At 39.8% G+C, this 21453-nt stretch overlaps 1 protein-coding gene across 2 annotated transcripts in view; it reads right to left on the bottom strand.

The window, feature by feature from the left end:
* hmmr (hyaluronan-mediated motility receptor (RHAMM)) overlaps nt 1–21453 on the bottom strand; it is a 60605-nt gene that overhangs the window by 25525 nt on the left and 13627 nt on the right. For both annotated transcript variants that reach the window (XM_043703153.1, XM_043703154.1), the window contains exons 2-9: nt 19422–19520; nt 18452–18534; nt 16925–16990; nt 15280–15468; nt 11348–11434; nt 6189–6300; nt 5875–5940; nt 3161–3234 (exon numbers count right to left, since the gene is read on the bottom strand). In XM_043703153.1, coding sequence (XP_043559088.1) covers nt 3161–3234; nt 5875–5940; nt 6189–6300; nt 11348–11434; nt 15280–15468; nt 16925–16990; nt 18452–18534; nt 19422–19520 — 776 coding nt within the window. The remainder of the gene's footprint in view (nt 1–3160; nt 3235–5874; nt 5941–6188; nt 6301–11347; nt 11435–15279; nt 15469–16924; nt 16991–18451; nt 18535–19421; nt 19521–21453) is intronic.

Here is a 21453-nt window from a genome sequence, read left to right as displayed (position 1 = left end):
AAGGTAGAAGACAGAGGGTGGTGGTGGAGGGTTGTTTTTCAGACCGGAGACCTGTGACTAGTGGAGTGCCACAAGGATCCGGTGCTGGGTCCTCTACTTTTTGTCATTACATAAATGATTTGGATGCGAGCATAAGAGGTACAATTAGGTTTGCAGGTGACACCAAAACTGAGGTGTAGTGGACAGCGAAGAAGGTAACCTCAGATTACAACAGGATCTTGACCAGATGGGCCAATGGGCTGAGAAGTGGCAGATGGAGTTTAATTCAGATAAATGCGAGGTGCTGCATTTTGGGAAAGCAAATCTTAAGGACACAGTACTTCAGTATCTAGCAGGACGTATACACTTAATGGTAAGGTCCTAGGGGGTGTTGCTGAACAAAGAGACCTTGGAGTGCAGGTTCATAGCTCCTTGAAAGTGGAGTCACAGTTAGATAGGATAGTGAAGAAGGCTTTCCCTTATTGGTCAGAATATTGAGTACAGGAGTTGGGAGGTCATGTTGCGGCTATACAGGCCATTGGTTAGGCCACTGGTGGAATATTGCATGCAATTCTGGTCTCCTTCCTATCGGAAAGATATTATGAAACTTGAAAGGGTTCAGAAAGATTTACAAGGATGTTGGCAGGGTTGGAGGATTTGAGCTATAGAGAGAGTCTGAACAGGCTGGGGCTGTTTTCCCTGGAGCGTCGAATGCTGAGGGGTGACCTCAAAGGTTTACAAAATTATGAGGGGCATGGATAAGGTAAATAGGCAGAGTCTTTTTCCTGGGGTTGGGGAGACCAGAACTAGAGGGCATAGGTTTAGGGTGAGGGGAAAAAGATATAAAAGAGACCTAAGGAGCAACGTTTTCACACAGAGGGTGGTACGGGTATGGAATGGGCTGCCAGAGGAAGTGGAGGAGGCTGGTACAAATGCAACATTTCAGAGGCATTTGGATGGGTATATGAATAGGAAGGGTTGGAGGTATATGGGCCGGGTGCTGGCAGGTGGGACTAGATTTGGTTGGGATATCTGGTCGGAATGGACGGGTTGGACCAAAGGGTCTGTTGTTTCCATGCTGTACATCTCTATGACTCTATGATTCCAACTACGCTATCACTATCCTCTAAGGGTAGGACGCAAAAGGGCCTTCAAGGTCTAATGTGGGTGAGGAAAATCACTTACTAATCTAACTGGAAGTAGCACTAAGTATTAACTGCACATGAGCATCTAATTACACATTATGCTGAAATGACAGATGTTGTTACAAGATTTGAAAAGGAGCAAATGTTAAGTCTCGCTGCTTCAAGATCCTCAGCTGCTCTGTGCACAAGACTGCATAATATCATAAAGAGATGCTTATGGCATACTCCAATACTAAAACTCTTTCAGACCAATATTTAACAGAAACTAAAACAAAAAGCCATCAGCACAGGCACTTTCACCAAGTCCTGAAGACTTGTGCTCCAGAACAGGCCTTACCCCGAGCCAAGCTGTTCCGGTACAACTGCAAAACTGGTATCTACCCAGCAATATGGAAAATATTCCAGGTTCATCCTGCCCAAAAATTGCAGGATAATCTGTTCAGGTATACACCCCGATTGGCCTGCTTTCAATCAACAACGTAATCGCAAGGAATCATCATCAGTATTATGAAGCAGCACTTGCTCACCAATAATCCACTCACTGACACACTGTTTCGACTCCACCAGGGAACGCCTGAACTTATTACAAGCTTGGTCCACAGGTGGACAAACAAATCCAAATGGGAACAGTGTGACTGCCCTTGACATCGAGGCTTGACAAATTATGGTATCAGGGAAAAATTAGAGTCAATGCAATTCAAGGAATAAAAAACACTCCACTGGTTGCAGTCATACCTAGCCCAAAAGGATGATAGTTATGTTGGTTAGAGTTCAATCACCCGAGTCCCGGAATAGCACTGCAGAGTTCCTCAGGGTAGTGTCCCGGGCCCAATCACTTTCAGGTAATTCATTGATATTCAAACGAGAAAGTCAGAAAGGCAGATATTCACTGACAGTTGCACAATAGTCAACCCTATTTACGACTTGCCAGATACTGAAGCACTGTGTCCCTATGCAGCAAGATGTATATAACATCTAGGCTTGGACTGATAAGTGGCAAGTAACATTCATGGCACACAAGTACCAGGCAATGACCAAATCCAGCGAGACAGAATCTAATCACCTCTTCTTCACACTTAACGGTAGTATTAGTGATGAATATTGCACTGGAGTATCAACATCCTGGAATTTTCCTTAACCAGGTGCAGAACTAGACTAGTAGTACTACATAAATACTATAGCTAAAATAGCAGGTCAGAGACTTTAAATGTTGCAGAGAGTAACTCACCTCCTAACTCCACAAAACGTACTCAAAGGTGTAAATCAGGAGTATGCTGCAATAATCTTCACTTGTTTGGATTAGTGTAGTTCTAACGACATTTCCAGACATTTAACACCATCAAAGACAAAGCAGCCAGCTGGACTGGAAACTTTCAACATTTCCCTCCACTCCAACAGTGGTTATAGCAATGTGTACAAAATTACAAGATACAGTGCAGTAAGATCAACAGCGCCTTCCAACCTCTTAACTTCTGGAACATCTCTTCCTAAAGCATTGTGGATGTACTTGCACCAGATAGACTGTAGCCGTACAAGGGGGCAGCTTAGCACCACCTTCTCAATTATGGATAGACATTAAATGCTGGCCTGGCCATCCACACCCATTAACAATAAAAATGGAAAGCAACAAGTAAATATCAAATGATTATCTTTTGTAGATTTTGAAAAACAAATGGGTGACTCCCTTGCAGCTTAACAAATACAGAGATCGAATATTTGAACCACACAGCACAGTTAAGACCCAGATTCAATCCCTTGGCAATGTTATGCAAATTGTACACCAAGGCAAGACAACAAAGGGTTCAGACAGAATTGCCGCCCAGTGACCCCTACCGGAAGCACAATATTACAAACTGCATGCAGGATCATGCTTAATGCCATAGATGGCTGAATAATCTAACCTAAATCAAAAGGACATAAAGAGGTCAGATATGGATATTATCAGCAATCAGATCATCTGTCAACACAATCAGGACGCAAGGGAGAATGAGAAAGGTACAGTAAAAAGAAATTGATTGCTCTGTGCAAACAATTACCTGAACTTGTTCGTTGGCATTATCCAAGTAACCATGCAAGGCTTTATTCTCTCCACGCAACTCCTCGGTGAGAGCTGGTTAATTGTAAAAAATCCTGTTAATATAATCTTTTATTGAATAGGAAGAAACAATTTACCCACTTATGCCATGAACGAAGACAAGTCGATTACTCTCTCCTTGATAAACATTAAAATAACTACTTTCTTTTTCTAACCCACAATTTTACTGACACATGACTTTTACTAATACCCAGGTAGAAATAAGACTTACCGCATGTGTTGCTGGGCAGGGTGAGATTAGGCAGAAAAGCAGCGAAAGAGAGAAAGCAATTTTCAGGCAACTCAGTGCGAATAAACTTCATAGGTCAAAGTATTTATCATGGCAAAGTAATTGCAAGGAGACAAAGGAAAAATTATCCAGCACCCCAAATGGCCGCCCTCCACCAATTCAATTCACTGCATGTGACAAAAGGAACAGCTTGAAGGCACTGGATACTATGTGCCCTGACAAAATTTCAACAAAAGTACAGAAAGCTTGCCCTTCAGAACGTCATGTCACCCCAGATAAGCTGTTTTAGTACAATACTAATTATATTTACCAAATGTGAAAAATTGCCCATTTCATCCTGTACATAAATCTAACACAAACAATCCAACACGGCCAATTACTGCCTCAACTTTCTGCTCCCATTCATCAGTAAAGTGATGGAAAGGACCAATCAGTACTTGCTCAGCAATAACCTGCTCACACTGATGCCCAATTTGGATTCACTCAGCTGCAAAAGAGCTGTATACCAGAAGAGGGGAGTGATTGCCCTCGACATTAAGGCAGCATTTAACCGAGTTTGACAAGATGGAGCCATAGCAAAACTACAAGGGGATTGCTTTTAAGCTGGGGGAGAAATAAATACTGAATCCACATTTATGGGAAGTGTAATTAGATAAAAATAGTTTGGCTGCACTAAGAGAAACCCGTGCAGAACAAAACTGGAGGATGCGGGAAAAACTAATGAACATGGGGGAAGCTGTTTATACTTTGAAATTGTTAACTTCCATGTCAAGTCCCAAAGGCTGCAAGTTAGCTACATGAACAACAAGATGTTCCTTAGCTACTACATCAATGATCTCCTGTCTACCATGAAGTCAGAAGGGAGGTTGTTCACTGACGACTACACAATGTTCAGCATCATTTGCAACTCCACAAATACTGAAGCAGTCCATGTTCAAATTTAATTAGACCGTGGGCAATATCGAGGCTTGGACTGAAATTGCCAAAGGTCAACCTTCAACAAGAGGGAATCCAATCATCACCACATGGCATCAATGGCATTACCATTGCCAAATCCTATTATCAACTTCTTGGAGGTTACCATCAATCCAAGAACTGAACTCTATCTGCCATATATAGATCGTTCTGTTAAAATGCATGTTTTGTTAATGCGAATTCACTATAGCACGTTCGGTGAATTGTGGACACAGTTTCTATGGCGCAAATTTTTAAAGCGTGTATTGGTTATAATGCAATTCTGGCCCATTAGTTTAAATGGTGCCGCTATTACACGATTTTCTTATAACATGCGATTGCACGAGAAAGGAACTACAGGGTTACAGCAGAACTGACTGTAAATACTATGACTACAAGAGCAGGTGAGATGCTAGGAGCTCTAGCACATCATCAATTCTTGACAAGTGGTGTGATGCTAAAGTCACTGGACTAGTAATTCAGAAGGGCTTCCTGAAGAAGGGCTTATGCCCGAAACGTCGATTCTCCTGTTCCCTGGATGCTGCCTGACCTGCTGTGCTTTTCCAGCAACACATTTCCAGCTCTGATCTCCAGCATCTGCAGACCTCACTTTCTTCTAGTAATTCAGAATCCTTGGCTAATTTTCTCAGGTTATGGATTCAAATCCCACAACAGCAGACAGTGAAATTCAAATTCATTAAAAGAAAAGGAAGAGTCTGGAATTTTAAAAAAAGCTAGCCTAATGGCAACTATATAACACCTGTCATAAAAACATATCTGGTTCATTCATATCTTTTTATGAAAGGAAGTCTAGGTTTTTATCTGGTGTGGCCTACATTTGCCTCCAGACCCACAGCTATGAACGCAAATAAATTCTGGACCAGCCAGCCATGCCAACATTCCACAAACGAATGGAAAAACTCTCCAAAGCCTGTCCACCATTGATGATACCCATGCCTAGCGTGAGATGGAATACTTACAGGAATGCAGCTCCAACAACATTCCAGAAGCTTGACATAATTCAAGTAAAAGCAGCCAGCTTGATTGGCACCAACAATTCAGCTCTTTCACAGCTGACTCTCAATAGCAGCAGTGTACACTGTCGATACTTTCATCAAAGCTCTCTAAACAACAAACAATGACCAGTACTATCTAGGAGGACAAGGGCAGCAGACATTTGGGAACACCACAACCTCCAAGTTTGCATTTAAGTCACTCACCATCCTGACTTGGAAATATATTGCTATTCCTTCAGAGTCAGTGGGTCAAAATTCTGGAACTCCCTCCCTAACAGCACCATGATTATACCTATTCCAAATTGATTGCAGCAGTTCACCACCACCTTTTCCAAGACAAAAAGGGACAGGTGATAAATGCTAGCCCATCCAGCAACACCCACAACCCACTGAATGAATAAACAATATTCTCTGTAAACAAGAATGGTTAAACCAGTAAATTGTCTTGAGTATTACCATGAAATCGATCCATTTCTACCTCCAGGCTTTCGTTATGGGCTTTAGCTTCCTGATGCATCTCCTCTGTTGGAATAATGAAGAGAGTGCAGTTTATTCCAATCTCAGGTAGACATGATGAACAATTGAAAATACAAATTGTAAGATTGCCAGAGTTCCATGGTTAACAGTTTGAAGCCTAAACTGCTATAAAATGCATACAATACAAAAGACCCTTACATCCAACAACAATATCATGATTTATAAACTTAAAGAAAAATCATCAAAATTTAGCTAGCTATTTCAATTTCAGCATTTTACTATTGAGAACATACCCAGTGATTCATTTCTTTCTTGCAATGCTGCAGCTGCAGCCTTAGAAGCTTCCAGATCAGCTTGCAGAAGTTTCACTTGACCTTCCAAACTAATCTGAAGATAGCTGATCTCCTAGAACATAGAATTTAATCAGATACAAAACAATACGGTAACATTCACAGGGATCACAGATAAAACATAGCCATGGCCAGCACTGAATTAGGAGAGGAATAGCATGCAAATGTATTTTGCAATTTTGTGATATTCATACACAAGTACAAATGGCGATACCGACTAGATACCAAGAAAGACTAAAGCAGCAAAAAATGTGTGAAGAGAATCAAATGTACATTTCCCTCAAAGTTACCTACCATTCTGACTTGGAACTATATTGCCATTCTTTCTCAACCACTGGGACAAAATCCTGAAAGGCTCTCCTGACATAACTGTGGCTATTCCTACACTTGAAACAACTGTACTGGTTGAAGAAAGCAGCATACCACCAAATTCTGAGGGGCTAATTGAATGGCCAATAAATGCTAGCTTAGCCAGTGATATCTACATTCCTTTATGAAGGAAACAGAAATCCAACAGTGAGCACTACCACTTAACCAACCTCAAAATTTAATTATCTTGGAGCAAATTTGGTTGAAAAATGCATACATTTGTTAAGTAGTTCTCAAAGAAATATTCAGATTTGGGGCAATAGATGACAAGCAGCATCCACACCATGCAAATGCCAGGTAATAACCATTTCCAACTGGAAAAAAAACTAACCATCATCCCCTGCAATTACTGGATCCCCCATTAATATCCCAGGGATTTCCATTGACTATAGATTGAACTGAATCAATCTACCAACCATGGAAGTTGGAAATTCTACACTGGGCAACTCACCTCCCAACATCCAAAAATATTTCTATTAAGAAAGATGTAAATGACACTTGCCAAAAGATTTATTACTGTTTAAATAATTATTCTAAACTCTCACCCTAATTCCTAGATCAAGTTACTGAAATACCAGGATATTTTACACCACCCATTGCAGTCATGCAAAAAGACAATCGCATGCCATTAATTCATTAAACAAAAGATATTACAAGCAGTATGATCAACTATTAGATTAAAAGAAATAGAAAACAATGAAAAATATTGGAAATGAAGGCACAAACAAAGTGTGTGAATATTTTATATATGAGCTTTAAGGACAAGTGAAATAAATGCTCCATAATATCTGAGGTTAGCATTATATGCCCAGGTAAATCATACCTTCAGGATTTCCTGCTCCTGGGAAATTAGAAAACAAGTTTTACTAAGAAAGATTACAATGTTGGCATTATTTGCAAGATTTCAGTGTCCTGAGAGTGGAAAGAGATAGGAGAAAATACAGTCACTTTCCCAATGCCTCAGCTGGTTTATATCAGAAGGAGCTAACCACATAATCCAGAAAAAATTCAAGCTAAACCACCCTTACTCATAGAACAGTACAGCACAGAACAGGCCCTTCAGCCCACGATGTTGTGCCGACCATTGATCCTCATGTATGCACCCTCAAATTTCTGTGACCATATGTATGTCCAGGAGTCTCTTAAATGTCCCCAATGACCCTGCCTCCACAACTGCTGCTGGCAACGCATTCCATGCTCTCACAACTCTCTGTATAAAGAAACCGCCTCTGACATCCCCTCTATACTTTCCTCCAACCAGCTTAAAATTATGACCCCTCGTGTTAGTCATTTCTACCCTGGGAAATAGTCTCTGGCTATCGACTCTATCTATGCCTCTCATTACCTTGTATACCTCAATTAGGTCCCCTCTTCTCCTCCTTTTCTCCAATGAAAAAAGTCTGAGCTCAGTCAACCTTTCCTTATAAGGCAAGTCCTCCAGTCCAGGCAGCATCCTGGTAAACATCCTCTGAACCCGCTCCAAAGCATCCACATCTTTCTTATTGTTGTGGTTCTGTTCGCCGAGCTGGAAATTTTTGTTGCAAACGTTTCGTCCCCTGTCTAGGTGACATCCTCAGTGCTTGGGAGCCTCCTGTGAAGCGCTTCCTGTAGTGTACAAAATCCCATGCAAGCACTGCACAAAACACTATATAGGACAAACAGGAAGACATGACTCTGACCTATCCTGTTACTACTATCCAGATGTGTCGTAATTTCATCCTTTATAATAGACTGCAGCATCTTTCCCACCACTGAGGTCAGACTAACTGGTCTATAATTTCCTGTTTTCTCTCTCCCACCTTAAAAAGTGGTACAACATTAGCCACCCTCCAATCCGCAGGAACTGATCCCGAATCTATCAAACTCTGATAGATCCAAATTTGAGAGCTTTTCTTATCATGTCTGGTTCTCCTGCCAATCACCTGACATCTGTGCCCTCTGATTGTCCTCTTTCATGTTGGAGCAGTTCCTTCTTTCTGACTTCATTTAAATACTGGATGACTTTAAACACTTGTATGAAGTCTCATTTTAGTCTTTTGTTTGTCAGGAAAACAAAGATATTATCCCCAGTCCACGCATGCAACTGTAATCCCTCATCCCTGGATCCATTTGTATCCTCATTACTCTTGGTAATTACCTTAGGATCTCCAAAGTGTTTACAGTCCTTTTGAAGTGCAGTCACTATGTAATGTATGAAATGTAACAGTTCTGGTTTTATACTGGTCAATGTTTAAATGCTTCCTTCTGATGCACCTGTACCATTAATAGTATATGGAGACCAAATATTAACAGTACTCAAGTGTGTGGTCAAATCAAGACTCTACATATTCCACATATCTTTACTGTAGAAATGAGGAATGAGGCATTTTTGTTTGCTTTGTTATATCCCTATGAACGTTATTCATGCTTTGGTATCCTTGATCTCTATACTTCAGATTCTTAGTTTCCCAGGAATATATCACTTCTTCCTTCCGAAGGGTACAAACTTGTACTTGTATATAAGTTCATTTGCCAATAACATGTCCATTCTGCGAATTTATTTACCTCTTCCTGTATTTTGTCGCTATTCTCCTCCGTTAACTGCTCAATCCCAAACTATGCACCTGTAAGCTTGGACTTCTGTGGTCACTGATTAGGATACTACCAGAAAGACGTTCACAATAATATAATTTAACAAAAGCAAAATACTGCCAATGCTGCAAATCTGAAATAAAAACTGAAAATGCTGGAAAAACTCAGCAGGTCTGGCAGCATCAACATCAGGAGAAACAAGTTGAGTCCAGTGTGATTCTTTAACAGAAGAGCTGCAGTTTTTCTAGTCACATCCTCAAAGAACTCGATAAGGTTTGTGAGGCATGACCTGCCCCTCACAAAGCCGTGTTAACTGCATTTAATCAAGCCATGCTCTTCCAGATGGTCATAAATCCTATCCCTCAGAATCCTTTCTAACACCTTGCAGACGTGAGACTTACTGGTCTATTACAATTTAGGGATTGGTGTTACAATTTTCATTCACACACCATCAGTGTGTGCCCTTGAATACTTAATGCAGTGGTGAGGGCAATGTTTAGGTGGTGTAGGAGTGCATGAATGTAAAAGAGGAAAAAAAAGACACAGAGACAGATGGCGGAAGAGAGAGAGTGAGAGAGAGAGAGAGAATGAAAGCAAGAAAGAAAGAGAAAGGAGGAGAAGTAGGTTGTCTCTACAACTCTGTGTGAACAAAGGGCAAAATTGGTTTCATTAGCTAATTGTGCTACTTAGCATTTTTTTTTACACCTTATCTTTATTGATAAACTTCTTAAAAAATAGTTAATTTATTACTTTGACTGTTTCCCTGCTCAGGTGAGACTTGAACTCAGGGATCTGAGAGGCTCACTCAGAAAATTAGCATGCTTTCTCCATACTCCAACTTCTATTTCTCAATTTAATGTTTCATGTGGTGTCAGACTTTACCTTTGAAATTTGCTCATCCACCTTTAAAACGGGAACAAAAATGTGATTTCATCACCCAAAACAAAAATTGAGATTTACATACAACAAGCTAACCAAAGTCAATAAGTACCAACTGTAATAAGAAAACCAAAAATATAAGCCAATACTACAAAAGGATTCAATTATAAGAGGAAAGTTGACTTATTCCAATTAATTAGGACATTAGTAAGACTACACCTGGAGAATTATGTAGAGTTTTTCCTTCAACTGAGTGTACCTTTAGTATCTTACATGGATCCTGGAATGAAACGACTGGCCTCAAGTGGACAGCTTGAGTGGATCAGGTTCAGCATTGACAGATGACATTAAAAATGTCTCAGGGGTTGGTTACGACAGATGATGGAAGGATGTTCCTTTCTGCCAGCTGGGGTGCCTAATATTAGTGAGTCACAGTCTAAGACTGAAAAAGGGCCAGTATTTAAGACTGAGGTGAAAAGAAATTGCTTCATTAAAAAGGATGTGACCTTGGCATTCTCTCTCCCATAGATGCTTAGTTGTTGAGGAGGTTCAAGGCATATGATAAAACTTAAGGGATGAAAAAAGTGGAGATATAGCACAAGGTCTAGTTGATTCTTCAGCTGGATGACAGGATAGGTTTTAAAATGGAACGAATTGTCTATTGTGGCTTTTATTTATTTTGCTTGTATGTAAAACAACTTAGGGGCCTGTGTACTTGCAGAAGTCACGAAAACTAGTGCTCACTTACTAAAATAATCTAAAATTCTAACAGAATGTCACTACCTCAAAGAGCTGGAATATGAATAGATAATTTATTCTCAAACTTGCAGCATTAAATTATATACATTTTACAAAGAAATACAGGATGTGACTTTACTACCAGATTAACTTCCTTGACAATGGTCCTGTCATCTAGCAAGAGTGGAAGATATTCGACCTTAACACATTCTACAATGAACAGCATAGATTCACAGACAGTAGCCTCGTCCAGAAGATAGTCCGTTAGCATCTCATGTCTGTTCTTCCATTCAATGACAACCAAAGCTGATCTATACCTCAACTCCAACTACATACATAGCTCCAAACTTTTCCAGGAACCTTCCCTACTAAAAAATCACTCAGATCTTCAAGGGACTCCAAATGGCAGCAGTTTTTTTTAAAAAAACAGGCCAAGCAGATGGTCGTGGTGGTGGGTTGGCAAGGACGACAATGAAGTTCAGAAGTTTGCCACATATAATAAGACTGCATCATCCCACAAACCAATTTAGTCAAGCTTCAAATACCTTGTCCTTGGCATCAGTTTTATTCTTTACTTCAATCAATTCCAAGCACAGAGCATTAATTTTCTTCTTAGTACAATCATCAGAAAACTGAAGGAAACAAAAAACAAATATTATACTCAGAGCACTAATACAGTTTGTTCTTTCACGAGTTTTGAAAGATTTGTAGCTCAGGTTGAGGTTCAGGATGCACGTTTGCTCACTGAGCTGGAAGTATTGTCACCATACAAGGTAACATCAGTGAGCCTCCAAGTGCTGGAGTTATGTCCCACTTTCTATTTGTGTGTTTAGGTTTCTTTGGGTTGGTGATGTCATTTCCAGTTGTTCTTCTCAGAGAGTGGTAGATGGGATTTTTAAAAATGATGGGCTATATGAAATGAGTGATATTGTATTCTTATGATACCATTCTTATTTAATATGGCATTCTGCACCAAAGTCAGTGCAAGTACCCATTCATGGAGGGCATACTTAACTTGCAGTATTTAAAGAAAAAAAAATCAACCTGAAATATTAATTTTCTCCATTCCGAGATGCTGCTTGACCTGCAGTATTTCCAGCATTTACAGCCCTATAAACATTCCCAAATCAATTTGTTCTAATAAGATAAAATAAAATATATTATGTAATAAATAACAAAAATCCAAAATTAAAATAAACAGATCTGAATGTTACATTGCACATTTAAAAAAACTCTCTCCACTGTTGTCCAGTTCAATGGGACACCAATCAAATAATTTCATTGTTATCTAATTGTAGTCAGATTATCTCTTGTAATCCAAAAATGTTCAGTTGCTTGACCAATGACTTTCCCTAAATGTCAGAACTGGGAATGTTCACTGACAATTACACAATATTCAGCAGCATTCGTAACTTCTCAGGTATTGAAGCAATTCATGCTCAAATTCAGCAAGATCTCAATATCCAGATTTAGACTAAGTACTGGCAAATAACAATCATGTCACACAAGTGCCAGGCAATGACCACCTCCAATAAAAAAGAATCCAACTTTTGCCCCTTGACATTCAATTACATTACCATTGCTCAAATCTCCCATCATAAATCAACCTCTAAAAAGAAATTGACCAGAAACTAGACTAGCCATAAATACAAGAGGATAACAGCCAAGGATTCTGCAGTGGAAATGTCACCTCCTGACTCCCCAAAGTCTGTCCACTATCAACATGGCATAAATCAGGAGGATACTGTCCATTTAGGAGCATATGAACATGCATTGGTCATTCAGCCCCTTAAGCTTGTTCCAACATTCAATGAAATCATGATGGAGCTGTGGCTTACTCCACATGCTTACCTCTGGCCCATATTCCTATAACATTTCTTCACAAAAAAAATCTCAGATCTAAAATGAACAACTAGTCCATCATTTAGCACTCTACCATCCTGCACCTGTGTGGCACGATTTAGCTGGATGAGTGCAGTCCCAACAACAGAAGCTTGAAACCAACTTCTTAAATTAGCACCATATCCACAAACATTCACTTGCTTCAGCACTGATATTCAATAGCAGTGTGGACCATCCATAAGATGCACTACAGAAATTTACAAAAGGTTCTTTAAAAAGCACATTCTAAACTCACCACAAAGAACAAGGGCAGCAAATACATGGGAACAACCAACACCTGCAAGTTCCATCCAAGGCACTCACTGTCCTGACTTAGAATGAGATCACTGTTCTTTTGGTGTCACTGTGTCAAAATACTGGAATTTGCCTCCCTAATGGCATTGTGGGTCTATTTACAGCAAATGGACTGCAGCAGTTCAAGGCAATTCACCACCTTATCAAACACAACCACCGAGTCCAACCAACGATGACCACATCCCACGAGTGAATAACAAAATTGAAAAAACAAACAAACAATCTTACTGTACTGGACAAACATCAAAAACAGGGCCAAACCAAAGCTCAAATTTCCTTTATGCAGTAAAAGTTGAGAAGCATGATTGAACTACCAAGAATATAATGAAAGCAACTAGTATACCACATATATCTCTTCAGTCACATCAAGAGCAAAAATTTAAAAGGATAAGGATTGATTGTAGTATAGGATTGAGTTATTTTCAATCGATTAATGTTAACTTGATCAAGCAAGTTAGGAATTATACTGTATTCTGTTTGAGTAAGGTCAACAAAACAGCTTCAGTGGTACCATTTTAGCTTACCTATGGAATTTGTAAGCTAAACAGCATAAACAATTATAAAAAAGGCAACCTAATAAAATGATTGAATGAGGAGACAGCAGGAAATGATGTTATTAAAATTAGCATTACTTTTAAAGAAACCAAACAGGAATTGGGCATGCATTGCTTAGCTAGTCCAATGATGTGGAGATGTAAGTGTTGAACTGGAGTGGACAAGGTCAGAAGTCACATGACACCAGATTATAGTCCAACAGGTTTATTTGAAATCAGGGGCTTTCAGATTGTGTGATTTCAAATAAACCTGTTGGACTTCTGACCTTAACTAGTCCAAGATTGACTATGAATTGTTCGTAATCAACTAGGAGAAAGTGAGCACTGCAGTTACTGGAGATCAGAGTCGAAGAGTGTGATGCTGGAAAAGCACAGCTGGTCAAGCAGCATCCCAGGAGCAAGAGAACCCACCAACTCCCAAAGGTACCTGTACTACACCTCCTCCCACTCTGCCTCCTGTAAAAAACGTTATCCCTTATTCCCAATTCCTCCACCTCCACCACACCTGCTTCCAGAAGGACCAATTCCACCACAGAACACACCGGATGGCCTCTTTCTTCAAAGGTCATAAATTTCCCTCCCACGTGGCAATGATGCCCTCAAGTGTATCTCATCTACTTCCTCCACCTCCGCCCTCAAACCCCACCCGTCCAATCGCAACAAGGACAAAAACCTTCCACCTCACCAACCTCTGCATACATTGCATTATCCTCTCCAGTTTCCACTACCTACAAACAGGCTTGACCATCAAGAATATATTTCCCTCCCCACCCCTATTTGCATTCCATAAAGACGATTCCCTCAGTGACTCCCTTGTTAGGTCCATGCCCTCCCACCAACCCACCTTCCCCTCCCGACACCTTCTCCTGCCACTGCAAGAATGGGAAACCTGCATCCATACCTATCCCCTCACCACCATCCAAGGCCCCAAAGGAGCCTTCCACATCTGTCAGATTTCCCTGCACTTCCACACACATTATCTACTGTATTCATTGCTCCTGATGTGGTCTCCTCTACATTGGGGAAACAGGACGTCTACTTACAAAATGCTTCAGAGAACATCTCCAGGATACATGCACCAAACAACCCCACTGACCTGTGGCCAAATACTTGAACCACTGCCACTGCAACCTTCCAAAGCGGCACTGCCCTCTTGACCTGGCCACCTTCCTTTCCAGCTATCTGCTCCACCCTTCTCTCCAACCAATCACCTTCATCATCTATCTAACACATTCTCAGCTTCCCCACCCACTGCCCCACCCTTTCCCATTTATCTCACAGCCCCCTTGGGCCACTCCCTCATTACTGATGAAGGGCTTATGTTCAAAACGTCGATTCTTCTGCTTCTCGGGTGCTGCCTGGCCAGCTATGCTTTTCCAGCACCACACTCTTTGACATCAATTGCTCATACACTAAGCCAATAAGAGTTTAGGATGTCTTTGATCAAAGTTACTTGACAACAATGTGGATAGAAAGTAAACAGCTGCTTTTATTAAGCATCATTTCCTTTGCACTTGTTATGGTAAACTTAAACACTATAATCTTGCAAGATCATATTTGTATCTGGACTAACTCTTGTAACGAAGGACTAGTAAACATTAGATTGGCTCTTTTAAAGTTAGTCTGTAATTTTAATTGATTTAGAATGAAGATAAATGTACCCAAAGTCTTAAACCAGATAATTAGTAGTGTATTCTTAGTCAAGTGCAGATATACTTAACCAATACCTTTGTTTTGAGTAACTCATTGGCTTTGTGGAGATCAGCAAGTTGTCTTTCTAGAGAAGCAATATTTGATGCCAGGGATGTTTTTTCTCTCATAACTGCAGTAAGTTTACTTTCGATCTTCTTCAGCTCCTCTTCTAAGGTCTGAAGTCTTTTGTCCTGTTCTCCACGCTGTTGCAGCAGGCAACGGATCTACAATTGTATATTAATTTTATGTAAATATTTTCCAATATGAAAGGACATTATATAAATGTTAGTCTTCACTAATGCACTTCACTGCATTTCAGAAAATATTTTTCTACATTTATCATGTACAGATTACAAATGCTCTATCATTGGCTGAAGATATTAAAGACTGAAGGACCAAAGGATAGAAAGGATCTGATGATAATTACAGGAATTTCATACATTGTACTTACTGAATGAAAATTTAATTTTTGAATTAACCATGTCAATGCAGAGGCCCAAGGTCCAAACCTTTTGGAAGAGGGGATCAAAGTAAAGTGAGGGAAGAAAAATATCCTAATACTACAACTGGCATGAGCGAAGGTAGTATTGTGAATGGGTTGATCTAGTTTAGAATAAATTGAAACTCCTTAGTCAGGCTTTTTTCCAACATGAGGGAAACTAAATATCGCCCCATCACATTCAAAGTCATTGCAATCACCTACCAATATCCATTTACAACTGAACGGAACCAACATCTAAGTATTGTAGCTACAAGATCTGATTGGAGGCAAAGAATTTTGCAGCAGGCATACTCATTTTAACTTCAAAAGGCCTGTCTACCACCTGTAAGAAACAAATCAGGGTTAAGATGGAACACTTTCCACTTGTCTGAAACGGTACAGCTCCAACAATCCTCAAAGGCTAACACCATCCAGATCAAAGCAATCCACCTTGACTAATTAGCAAGCACACCTGCAAGTTCCCTTCAAAGCCAAATATCACTCAGACATGAAGCTATATCTCAGTTCCTTAGTGTTGCTGGATCAAACGTTAGTACTTAACAACACTTGGGTATACCTACACCACAATGACTGTGACAGTTTCAGGAAGCAGCTCACTACCAGCTCCTCAAGGTCAACTAGGGATGGGCAATAAATGTTGGTCTTGCCAGCAATGCTGAAGTCCTTTTTTTTTATAAAAAGAACCTTTATCTGTGGCAAGATCAACTGTGATGGCATCACTCCACCAACTTGAGAAGCACTTGAATACCAGCCTCATTTCTTTCCTCACCCCCAGATGAGCACCCACAGCTTTTACCTCCTTGGCCAAAAAGGTAAATAATTCCATTCAGAGAGAACAACTGGCCCTGGAAAACTGTGAAACCCTCTAACTCAGTATCAATTGCTTAGACAGCCTCAATCTTTTCTATCCTTGATTAGCACAAAATCTCACCCTTATTCTATGCATCTGTGTTGTTAACCTTTCACCTCTTTCCTGCTTTATCTGAATGTAGCATGCGATCCCTGTGTAACATAAGAGGTTTATTTCCCCCCTGTCTAGTATTGCTATGATATTAACTGTGGGGAATCATCTGAAAGATCAAGGAACTCCATTATTTTTGCTGCTACTATTCCCATTTCTGAGTTTTACTTTTTACATAATAGCAAAAATAGATGCCAGTTTTTTTTTGTCTACTTGCCTCTTGCTCCAACATTTTCTGCTTTTTAAGCTCCAAAGCAGAAGTAGCATCCTTCTGGGCATTGTTCTAAAGGCAATTCAGACAAGAAACACTCCCATTAAAAATCAACAAAATGTCACATTTAAGAATAATATGAACAGGCACGTCTATAGAAATTGCTTCGTTGTGGCACAAAATGCTGTCATTACCAGCAATCTTCAGCTTGTAAGTGAATTGTGGAAATCAAATTTGTTATGATTCTGAGGTCTGAATTTGATTACAGTAAACAACAGGAGCCTCAGATCAGCCAAGACTAACAATTTGTGCCACGGAAAAAAAAAGAGTCATTCTCTCAAATGGATTTTAAAATATTTGAAACTAAGATGCAGGACTTTACAGAGAGCAGGCCAATATTCTGACAGTATTCTCGCCTGGAACAGGTACAGAATTATTTTGTGCGTTACAGACCACTACAAGTTACATTACTAAACCTTTGGCTTTCAAGAAAATAAATAATTTTCACCATAGCGAGTTTTGAGAAGATTTGTAACTCAGGTTGAAGTTTTGGGTGTAGGTTTGCTCGCTGAGCAGGAAGAAAGACATGCACGAGAATTCCTAGAAGTATGGTATTCCAACCAGAACTCTATCAACAAACACATCGAGTTAGATTCCATCTACTACCCCGAAAAAAGGAACAGAAAGTGACACTGCCACAGGAAATAATATCACCAACCCAAAGAAACCCAAACATAAATAGAAAGCAGGAATTTTCAGCATTGCTTCGCCTGAGGCCCACTGAAGATGTTACCTAGTAGGGTAACGAAACGTCTGGAAATGAACCTTCCTGCTCAGCGAGCAAACCTACATCCAATTTTCACCATCTTTGATAACCCAGTGATATTTATTCAGTGCCAATCTAACTAGCTGTTAACTGTTGGTACAGGTTTACTTCCCTTTTACTATATCTGTTCTGAGTTACTTGACTCGCTGAGCCAAAATAAATAAGAACGAACCAATTAAGAGCTCCTATGGACAGCAAACTCTCTTTAAATTTCTTTATCATAGGTGTAACCCATACAGCCTGCTCCACAATTCAATAAGAACATAGCAGAATCTGTTCATTTTTCTGTACAGTTTCTTTCCAAGGTCGTATTGTTACTAGTTTTCTAGTCTGGATTTAAGGGACTACTTTTTCACTAGCATAGATTGTCAAGGGCACAAATTAGTAGTACTGGCCTGCACTGACCAATGAACACCTGTGCACAGTGAGAATCAGCTCCACAAGCCAAAATTCATCAAGCCAGCAGAGATGGAGTTACTGATGATGCACACTCCCCAATATAAGCACCTTTAGTACCAGCAAATATGTAAAGCATTTAATAGCAAAAGCGACAATCATTTTTAAAACATGTTCGTCTTGTCTACAATTATTACATAAACCTAATCATATCTACAAGTGTCAAACAGTACTAGAGTTGAAATCTACTCCATTCAGAACCAAATAATTTTTAAAAATGCATTTTAAGTAATTTAACTAGTTTTACTAACTGCTCCAAAGTTGAGATTCTTCCGTGAACTTGGTGATATTAGACCCTTCTCAGTTTCAACAACTACCTGAGGGTTTCCTGTATCTGAAAGAAAAAATATTACTGGAGGAATAATGCATTGCACATCTACTGTATCAGCAAGTTTTGGCAACATAGACTACAAAAATATTTTTTCATTTTAACAATTGTCAACAATTTATCACTCATTCCTCACCCCCAGTATACTCAGCTGCCTACCATGGACTGAATAGGGAGGACACACCTCAACTCTCACATCAGTCCAGCTCACACATCACAGTTCCATACTTGTCTCGACACCAACCTGACCACTGATAAATCTAAACGCCCTTAAAAAAATGTAAGAAAGCAAAGGAAATCTATTAGCAGCTTATCTGTGATAATCAATACTTGTTAATTATACCAATTGCTTTGGCATGGTAAATCAACATCACTGCTATGGTATTCATACAGAATACATATCAGGTTGCATTCCTACTTTAAATTACTACATACATTTCTGGAATTGCAGAATTCTATATAGTACTCTGCAATTATTTTGAATATAGTTGCAGTTATTAAGAATCACCATAACAGCAGCTTGTGAAATGAAAATCATTTAGATTCACCCATGGTCAAAACATCATAGTTGACATTGAAATGAAAATATACAGAGATACAGAGCGTGCTGTATCACATACTTGATTAGAAGCTTTCTGCTGAAGTGATTGCTGTCATTAAGTAGTGATTTTTGTAGTGATTTAGGTATTTGTATTTGATTTAGGCTAGCTATAAACAAGGTTCTATTTCCACTATGTGTTTATCACCTATCTTAGTTGGATAATTCCAGCTATCATTAACACCCCACTGTTCCTATGTTTAAGGGAGCAAGTTTCAAATTTTAAGTGATTACGGAACAATGACCACTCCCCTACATCAGAAAAAGCCTTATCTCTCAGAAAAAGTACACCTACCTTTTTGCTTTTTAAATCTGTGCGCTTTTTCAAAAGATACAGGACCCTTGGAACCCTCCACCTCTTTAATATCATAATGACCTGGTGCAGGGGCACAGCCTAAAACAGGAAAGCAATTCAACAATGACAGAAATGAGTGCGTTTTTACAACTGTAAAGTAATTTAAAGTCAGCACTATTATAGCACAGAAATATTTTCATTTTTAAACAAGACAGATTAGACTACAGATGAAGTGTTGCCTGCAGCACCAGTCACAGGATTATAGGTCACAGACCTATATGTGATGCCATATGTGATGAAATCCTCCTGTTGTATCCATGTACTCAGCACAACAGAACTCACAGTTGTTAGCTGGTGTTTATGTTCACTTCTACCCAGCCACAGCAGTAGCACTTATTGCGAGGTTTTAAACAGGTCAGGAACATATACAAAAAAAAGGCAGGAGGAAAAACCATCACATCAGACTTTAAAAAAGTACAGCTTATAGGAGAAAGAGAGACAAACTCCATTGCAGCTGTGTGGCAGTTAGCTGTACTTCTGGGAAGGCAGCCAAACAACAGATTCTGTGTATAGGAGCAGCTGAATAGCTCAGGTGCTACCAGGGCTAAGGAATCTGAAGCAGTTGTAAGCAGGTTAGCTGTTAGTTCAAGAGACAAAAACCAAAGGTCAGCAAACTGTGAGACAGAGACAGAAACAGAAACAGAGAGATGTCTACTCCATGTTAGTAGTGCTTATTTCTAACTGTACTGCAGGGAATACGTCAAGTTGGGGACCCAGCAGTTATATAGCTCTGTGTAGCTTGGGTTCAGTGAAGTCCTAAAGAGAGCAAAATCCCACGCAAGCATGAGGTGTAATTGCTGATTGGGGAGCTGAACTACACGGAGTCTGTTTAGGAAACTCAGGCAAATGCTGGTGATTAGATTAGATTAGATTACAGTGTGGAAACAGGCCCTTCGGCCCAACAAGTCCACACCGACCCGCCAAAGCGAGGTTTTAAACAGGTGATAAGTTGGAGTTGTGCTGGAGGACCGATTTGAAACAAAAGAAATCATGAACTCAGGACAGGAGAATGATCAATAGGAGCAGTCTTTGAGGCAGCCACGACAGAATGGTTCTTGAGACAGAATTTCAGGCCAGATCAGTTTTGATCACACTGGCAATTTGATGTGTGTGGGGGGGGGGGGTGTCACCACAATTCATTTACATCTCTTTTACCACATATTAATTATGGGTATTAAGAACTAAATTCGGTGTGTGTTACAGATGGTATGTCTTTGCTCACTTGTGTAATAACATTGTTATTCGTTCATAACCATGGAATCTTGTGGTTTTGTTCTCTTAGGAAGTCCCCAGCATGTCAGCCTTTGTAAAGTTTTAACAGAAAGGTTATTGGTTCCTAACTAGATCATAACAATTTGATGTCTCAACCAGGATCATAAAATTGGCAGTTAGGTTTAGGATCATGACATGATTTGGGGGCTGTCCCAGGCTCATAAGATAAAAGGAATTTATACAATGTACATCAAATGCTGTCACCCGTCTCCTGGTCACAATCCCATGCACTGTGCCAAATAAATTAACTACTCATCCCTTGTACTTCCAGAAGACACCAGCCAAGTGCTACTATTTTTGGCAAATGGCCAGAAAATATTGTTGTGCGCAAGTACTAAGTAAAAATCAACTCCAAAATAATCCCCAACTGTCTCTGCCTGTAAGAGTTCCACCTATTTATCTTTTAGACTATGGACTGAAAATGAGAAAACATGCACACTGCTTTAAAATGGCAGAAATGTCCAATGAGTTATTTGCAGCTTTGGAAAAACAGGGGAAGCAGACCGATACATGTGCTACAACGTTACTTTTAGGAACACTAGATAAAGCAGTGCTAACAATGTGTTCAAGGCAACTCTGCCCAGACAGTCAATCGTTTGGTTGATTTTTCAATTGACATAATTTATGATTGATAAATTATGTGAGCGCGCGAGAGAGAGAGAGAGGGGGGGGGTGGCGACGTTGGTAAGGGATGATATTC

This window comes from Chiloscyllium plagiosum, chromosome 14, assembly GCF_004010195.1.
Source record: "Chiloscyllium plagiosum isolate BGI_BamShark_2017 chromosome 14, ASM401019v2, whole genome shotgun sequence".
Taxonomy (NCBI): Eukaryota; Metazoa; Chordata; class Chondrichthyes; order Orectolobiformes; family Hemiscylliidae; genus Chiloscyllium; species Chiloscyllium plagiosum.
Note: the sequence above shows the minus strand (reverse complement) of the source record. Positions and strands in the feature narration are given on the sequence as shown.